This window comes from Mastomys coucha, unplaced genomic scaffold, assembly GCF_008632895.1.
Source record: "Mastomys coucha isolate ucsf_1 unplaced genomic scaffold, UCSF_Mcou_1 pScaffold23, whole genome shotgun sequence".
NCBI classification, from domain to species: Eukaryota; Metazoa; Chordata; class Mammalia; order Rodentia; family Muridae; genus Mastomys; species Mastomys coucha.
Window position 1 is genome coordinate 13,827,131 of NW_022196906.1, and position 8,417 is coordinate 13,835,547.

An 8,417-nucleotide genomic window follows, 5' to 3' on the forward strand; every position below is an offset into this window, starting at 1 on the left:
CCAAGTTCAGCACTCTTCAAAAGTCTCATACACTCAATGTATGTTTACCAATATGGCTGATATCATAATGTGGGTTCCTTTTTACCAGGACCTCCCTTAGTATGTTCCCCAAAGTCATATATCTTGGACAAGTGCATCTAGTTTCAGTCAGCTGAAGAGCTTTTTATGAACTTAAAGACTCCCACCCTACATTCTGACTTATAATACTCACATGCTTTTTCACTGTTGTGCTTCTCCAAGTCCCCTGACAGATATCCATGCAGTTTGATTCCTGGAAACACTTTATTTCTACCTATGGATGGTCCAATTTGGTGGTTTTACTGTGCCCTTGCTTACAAAAGCAAATAAATAATATATTAATGGCATTAGCTTGAGCCCAAAGTGTTTTATCACTGAAGAACTTTCCTTTCTTATTTTTCCTAAGTGCATGGAGTCATTTCTCACAGAGCATAGAATATCTTTAGAACAGAGCTAGTAGACTTTCCACTGTGTGTTTTATAAACTACTCATAGGAAAAAATGAATAGTTTTATTTTTGCTGTCAAAATGTCTCTTCATTTTTACAATAAGATGGTTTCATGTCCCCTGAATATTATCTGAAAAGTTGAAGATCACCAGAATTAACAAAATGAGATTATTTATTATTTTAAAAATTGAAACAACAAAAGGGGAGATGAAAAGGTGAAAAATTTTCAAACTTGACATTCTGAAATTTTTGTTGCCCCAGAGGTTAATGTGGAATATGACATGGTCATTATAATGTTTGCCCATACTACAATATGTGTTAAAAATACAGAACAAGTATTAAGTATGTGTTAAAAATACAGAACAAGTCACTGCCATGCCTAACTTTTCTGCTCCTACATTGTTGATCTCAGTCTCAGTTTGGAAGTCATATAGTATTTGATCCCAATTCTTAACACAAATGATTATATTTTGGTATCACATGTTCCTATTGCACAACCATTCAAAAAGTCTCAATTTTAACCTCTATTTCCATATGTTTATATATGTATATATTTATATACATATATCTATATATATTTGTATGTGTTATATGTGTCCATATGTGTGTTCATGTACATGTATGTGTATATTTCCATGTGTTTATATGTATATATGTATGTATTCCTGCCATATGGTCCCTCTAAAATTTTTCTCTTTACAATTATATGCACATATGTAATTATAAAGTTCCCCACTGTCCAAATTAATAGGTGTCTGAGTTTTCTTCATGTCAGTAAGTTAAAACTTAACCTGTTGGTTGTTTAGATATATAATTTTAATTCAGGACAGCTCAAAAATAAAAACTGAAATATATCATAGAAGATATTTTCCATTAAGTCCCCATTATTACATATTATTATTATATATTATTATATACTGAAGATATTTTCCCCAAAAGTGATGTGTTAAACATAGGGATTAACAAAGTTTCTCATATCTGCACACACTTTACCTAGTACATTGATGTACTCAGTTTGAAAATAGCCCCTTGTACATAACAAAATGCTAATGAGGAAGAAATAAATGACAGGGAGACAAAGAAAGACAAAAAGAAAAATGTATTAGAAGAGAGATGAATTATGTTTGGGTAGGATTCAGAACTCCACATGACCATTTGAATTTAAGTAGAGAACATCACTTTGCCTTTACAATAATGAACAAAATATGTTGGTTGAAGAGAAGTTAGAGGAAACCATGATAGAATCTGAGAAGATTCAAAAGCTACTAAATTCTTATAGGTTCCAATTCTTTTTCATGTAAGTTTGTTAAGATTCTGATGGTAAGAATGATTAGAGAATTTCTTAGGACACAAATAAGATATCTCTTAAGGACTTTTTTTTATCTTCAACGTTCTTATGTTATACCTGAGATATTGAAAAGGGAATGGTGGTTAATGTCAAAGACACTCCAGTGATTCATGTCTGCATTTCTCATAAACTGGTATATTCTGATATCAGTAAGCATGAGTTTAACCTAATTTCTTCCTTCCAATAAAAAAATTAGAATGTCATTTTCAACAATGGCAGAATAAAATATTCAGAATTCTCTTTGCCAACAATATCCTGGTCAATAAACAAGATTGCTTCAATGAAAGCATCTACCATACAGTCAGTTGACCCATGTCTCAAGAAACTAAAAATATTGTTCAACCCTTGAGAAAATGAATCTTTGTAATACCATGCAAACTAAGTTGTAATACTTCTAGGTAATTATTGTGATACTTACAGCCATCTATGTTTTTTAATTCCAGCATCTTTAAGACTCTCTGATATGTTTATAGAGGTTATTTGGCCTCTGTGTGTAAGTATGTTTTGAAATATATGTATATACAAATATGCATGTAACAACCATTAGTAAAAAATAGGCAATGAATTTGAAAGAGAGCAGTGAAGGGTGTAAGTAAGGCTTGGGGAGAGCAAAGACAAGGTAGAAATGATATAATTACATTATAATCACAAAAATGAAAGGAAAAATAAGTTACTGCCTACATATAGACATATATAATTTAAAATGAAAATAGAACCTGGAGTGTCATATAAAATACACGTAAAATAATGAAAAGCATGTATCTTCATAGCATGAAATCAGAAATTCAAGTATATGAGAATTAAATGTATCAAACCATATTTCTTCTCACAGATATTAACTGAAAAAATAGAAATCTTATCTGTTACTTTATGTGGAAAACATGATATCAATAAATTACATTAATCATTTAATAAAATAGCATTTATCAAATCTCATACTTCCTCACTTAATTGAAAGTATGTGTTTTAGTTTTCTAATATCTCTACAACCTGGAAGTCAAAAGAGTACAATTAAGATTCTTTCTTATATAGGAAGGGTTATACTTTCCCCAGCATATTCACTTTTCCCTTTTCCTTCTACATGACTATTAATAGATCCTTAGAGACTTGAATAGCTTGATGGATAATTATTGGCTCTGTGAATTGAGCCTCAAACTCATAAGTACAAACTCTGTTCCAGCTCAAGATTTTAGCAAATCTGATCCAGAACAACTTACATGCATGTTTTCTTCTCCTCTCAAATTCATCAGCTGCTTGAGAAGTATCATGATTCATTGTTTTTCTACCAGTCCTGAACACAGAACGTGGGCCATCATCACACGCACAGAAATAGTGCAAAAGTATATCAGTCACTTTTGGTCATTCTTGAATGGAAATAATTTACAGCCTAGTAACTGCTAGAAACAAATGAGAAGTAGCAGTGCTTTTATTGTTGGCACCAGAAAGGTAAAGACATGTGGTGTGGGGTAATCAGAGACAAAGTGAATCAGTAAGCAAAGTTTTATTTCATAGTGCAGTTGTTTATTAGTTAAATTTATGTTTATTAATTAGTTAATATGAGAGCTCTCACATACTGTTTAGTTTTTTACCCATTTGGATTTTAACTTATTAAGAATATTTTCAACCAGAAAATAAAATTGATATCTTTCTAAACTCTCTGCTATTGATTAAAAATAACTTGGTGATGAAGTTAGAGATGAAAATGATCCAAATATCAAAAACCCATGAATGGGGCATTGTGCAATAATGTGATTATATTATTAAGATAGAAAGATTCAGTTTCAGGTCACTCTAGTATCCTGCAATTTGAAGACAAAGCTACTACATAACCAGAAATTGTAGGAAAATAAAAGACAAAAATGAGGGAATAGAGAAACTTTCACCCAGAGCTTCCAAATATCAAATTATATATTTCATTGAACTTGTACCATTATATATGTCAAATTATTTCTCTGTAAAATATATATGCATTATCATCATGTTAATTTGACATAGAAGTATATTTTATGTAACTTATGGTGATTGATTTTAATTTTTGAGATTTAAATTTAATTCCAGTATTCCTCCCTTGTTTTTCTTCCCTCCAAACCCTCACACAAAGCCCTCCTAATTCTCCTTCAAATTAAAGGCCACTCTTTTCATTGATGATTGTATAATCATTAATATTATGATTATATATAATCATATAATGATTAATATATACCTAAGTATTTCCTGTTTGCTTTCTTATAATTTTATTTGTATTAATGTTTATGTGGTTTATTATTCTTTTTATTATGTTTACCATGCCTTGCATTCTAACAGGGTGATAGCAGTTTGAATACAGATGGTCAGATTGCATCCTCTGTATATTTAACAGCCATCTGTTCTGCCAATTGAACCTTAAATTTATCTTCATTCTTATCCCTGGAAAAACTTCTAACCATTTTTTCCCACTCTGTGTCACTAATATAACATGTAGTAGTATAACATTTAATAGGTGCCTTTGTCCTCTCAGCTACAAGAAAAGTGGTCCTAACATAGGGTGAAGAAGCAGGCAATCAGAGCGTTAAAATAGAATAACACAAACCAAATCTGTAACTTGTGCTCATTTATTAATTTACCTCCACTGTTTATTGCAGCATTTATTCTTTAAACTCTCACTAACACACACACACACACACACACACACACACATGGACTTCAACCCTAGAGAAACTACAAAGTCACAGTTTGGGGTTCCATACCAAGGATATAGGAAATTGTTAGAGGGATATGAAGAGATGAAATATTTGTGAGATATTTGCTGTACACAATGAGGATCTGAATTTAATTACCAGCATCCATACAGGGGCATTGTAGGATGTTTCTGTAACCTTGAAACTGTGTGAGTCGGGTTTGACTACCAGCCAATGTAATCCAAATAAGATCCAGGATCAGTAAGATCAAAATCAGTATATGCTTTAAAACATAAGATGGACAGTAACAAAAGTTGACCTCTTACCAACTCAAACATTTCACATGTGCACACACACATACACACATGCACAAACACATGAACACACATTTTCATCACCACACTAAAAACCTCTGAATTTACTTTAAAGTTTCTAATTATATCTTAAAACATATACCAAATGAGGGTGTAATCTTCCCTGGTGTTGGAGTTACAAGCTGTTGTCAACTATCTGATGTGAGTGGTGGGAATAAAAATTCAGTCCCCTTTAAGAAAAGGAAGTGGATTTTAGCTGCTGAGCCAACTCTTCACACCTGTTTTGGCTTGTGTACTCAAAATATAAATCCAATGAATTAATCTGATGTACTTTTAAAGGATAAAATATATGTAACTTCTTCATAGATCTCCTTTATTAGAATGATTTTTTTCCCAAAGGCAATAGAGGGAAAAGGCATGTTCTTCTTTGAATGTAAAGGTTTTGTTAGGATGATTTTTCCTGTGTTTATGGAGTAATAATTTGAAATATGTTTCTATTCTATTATACTTTTGCCTAAAGTTTCTGAATATATTATGATATTATATATATATATATATATATATATATTAATATATATTTTTGCCACAGAGGCCATTGAAGGAAGGGTTGGAAGAATTTGCCATAACTGAGAAATATAACTAAATTTACATTTTGTCTATTTTGGAATTATTATCAAAGTATCAAAAACAGAGAAGCTTTATTAGAAAAGAGTTTATGTAGGTCACAGTTTTGTAGTCTACATGTTCAGTCTATCCAGCACTGAATTTGCTAGTTTGACTTTGTAAATGGTTGAAGTGCAAATGTGTTGGAGAGGCAGTAATAATATAAGAGAAATTAAGAGGAGTTAGAGTCTCTTAACATCTACCAAGGGCATATCTTGACTGGTGTGCTGCCACAAGACTCCTCTTCTCCTTTATGTCTCTCTCCTCTCCTCTCCTCTCCTTTCCTCTCCTCTCCTCTCCTCTCCTTTCCTCTCCTCTCCTCTCCTCTCCTCTCCTCTCCTCTCCTCTCCTCTCCTTTCTCTTCCCTTCCCTTTTCCTCTGTGATCTCCTTTCCTCTTCTCTTCTCTTCTCTTCTCTTCTCTTCTCTTCTCTTCTCTTCTCTTCTCTTCTCTTCTCTTCTACTTTCCCTTCTCTTCTCTTCCCTCCCTTCCCATCCTTCCTTCCTTCCTCACTTCCTTTCTTCCTTCAGTTCTTCCTTAATTCCTCCTTTTTTAGTTTACTATTTCCCCTACCTTTCTCTACCATGTTTTCTGATGGGAATAAATTTAGATTTTTGCATGTAATAGACAAGGCTGTACCACATATCACTATTCAAGTCATGAATTTCCTTCTTCAATGTTTCAAGCATCTACCAAATAGAAAACAAAGCTCTTAGCCCAAGAACCTTTTGCTGAGTAAATAGGTCATTTCTAAACTTTAACTTTTCTCACATACAAATGGTTTCTTATGAATTGCTGGTTTACAAACATATAGACATGTAGGCACTTGCATCTATAATGCTTAATTTACTTCAATAGTCTTTTTTTTTCTTTTCAAAAGATGTCCTAGCATCATGGAACCATATAATGTAACAAGAACCTTAGAATTCCTTCTCCTTGGATTCTCAGAGGACCCTGAACTACAGCCCGTATTATTTGCACTATTCATGCTTATATACCTGCTCACTGTGCTTGGAAATATGCTCATCCTCTTGGCCATCATCTCTGATTCCCACCTCCACAGCCCTATGTACTTCTTCCTCTTCAATCTTTCATTGTCTGATATGGGATTCTGCAGTACCACAGTCCCCAAAATACTGATAAACATGCAGACCCATAACAAATCCATAACTTATGCTGCTTGCCTAACTCAAGTGTCTTTCTTCTTTCTTTTTGGGGATATGGATAGCTTCCTACTGACTGTGATGGCCTATGACCGATGGGTGGCCATTTGTCACCCTCTACACTACCAAGTCATTCTAAGCCCTCGTCTCTGTAGATGTTTGGTCATAGTTTCACTTTTCATTAGTCTTGTCAGTTCACAAGTACACTGCTTGCTAGTGTCACAACTAACATTTTGCACTAACATAGAAATCCCCCATTTCTTTTGTGATGTTCCAGAGCTTGTAAAACTTGCTTGTTCTGACACTACTATCAATGACATAATCATGTTTCTTTTAAGCATCATTGTTGGTTTTCTCCCTGCCTCAGGAATATTTTATTCCTACTATAAAATTACTTCTTCTATTTTTAGAGTTCCATCACTGGCAGGGAAATATAAAGCCTTCTCTACCTGTGGATCTCACCTGTCAGTTGTTTGCCTATTTTATGGAACAGGTATAGGAGTGTACCTTAGTTCAATGGTTTCTAGTTCTTCCAGGGAAAGTGTAGTGGCTTCAGTAATGTATACCATGGTGGTTCCCATGATGAACCCCTTCATTTACAGCCTGAGGAACAAGGACATCAAGAAAGCCCTCCAGAAAATTGTCAGTCAGATGATATAATTTAATTATCTGCATGACCTCTTAACATATAGATTTTTAAACTGAGTCACATAACTGATTGTGCTGGCATTTAAAGTGAAGAAGTTCTAAATATTTCTGACTGTAATTGATGAAAAATTAATTTATATATATAGCAAATCAAGGTCTATCTTGCTGCAATTGTCCAAGTTACATGTCATAGTTTTACTATGTCCTGATGTCTGAACATATAACATTATAAATTGTCACTGCACATCGTTTTACACACCAAAGAATGCAGCCAGAAATAGTATAACTTGGTTTAGATTTAACTGTTTTGAATTGCTATGCTTTTACCATATGTAAAAATGAAAAGATAATGAGTTAATTATAGAAGTAAAGATTTTCAAAAAGTTCTTAACATAATTTACCAGCATGTAAGTATGAAATTAATATATGTTAGATTTTTGTGAAAATAGTTTAATTTTAACAATTGATAGTTGTGTTGCCGACTTGAGTTTTATACAGCAGCTATTTGTGTTATATAACTTTGTGGGAAGGAAGACTCACTCCACTTTGATTATGGGGCCACTGATAGCATTTCTCAGCTATAGAGTTTGCCTTAAACTTGAGGACATATGGGCAACATATGGACTCAATGAGTTATGTGAGAAGAAGATATGAAATTGGATGGAGAATACGTAATGAAAGGTGTAGGGAGAATTTTTGGGGATAAAGTGGTAGTGCGTGATTATTATGCTTATATTTCATTATATAAATGCATGAATTTCTCAAAAGTTAAGGAATTATTTAAATCACTAAAAGAATTTTAATTTCATATTAAGACTGAATTAGTAGCAATTTCTGAAATGGTCTTGAATTAATTCTGGCTATTTTGTACTATGTATTTATGTAACTCATCCTACTCTACAGTGATGTGTATTATCTCAAAATATTAAATAATCTGAGAAAAGATTAATCTTACATATTTTGATATATAATATATTCGGTCATGGTTTTATCTTCACGAAAACTGAAAACCTTACATCTAAATAATAAATACACAAGTTGCATTATCTTTAATAAATACTAAAATTCCATGCATGGTATAGATTGTAAATGTTATTCTCTAGCAATGTATGCATTGTACTTGATATTAGATTACATGATAACATTTTAATTAATACTGT

At 32.7% G+C, this 8,417-nt stretch overlaps 1 protein-coding gene across 1 annotated transcript; it reads left to right on the forward strand.

The window, feature by feature from the left end:
* The first annotated feature begins 3,025 nt into the window (after positions 1–3,025).
* LOC116072491 (olfactory receptor 18-like) lies at positions 3,026–7,269 on the forward strand. Its single transcript, XM_031343959.1, has 2 exons — positions 3,026–3,259; positions 6,327–7,269. Exon 2 carries the CDS (start codon positions 6,340–6,342, stop codon positions 7,267–7,269), a length of 930 nt encoding a protein of 309 aa, XP_031199819.1. The 5' UTR covers positions 3,026–3,259; positions 6,327–6,339.
* The last annotated feature ends 1,148 nt before the right edge of the window (positions 7,270–8,417 follow it).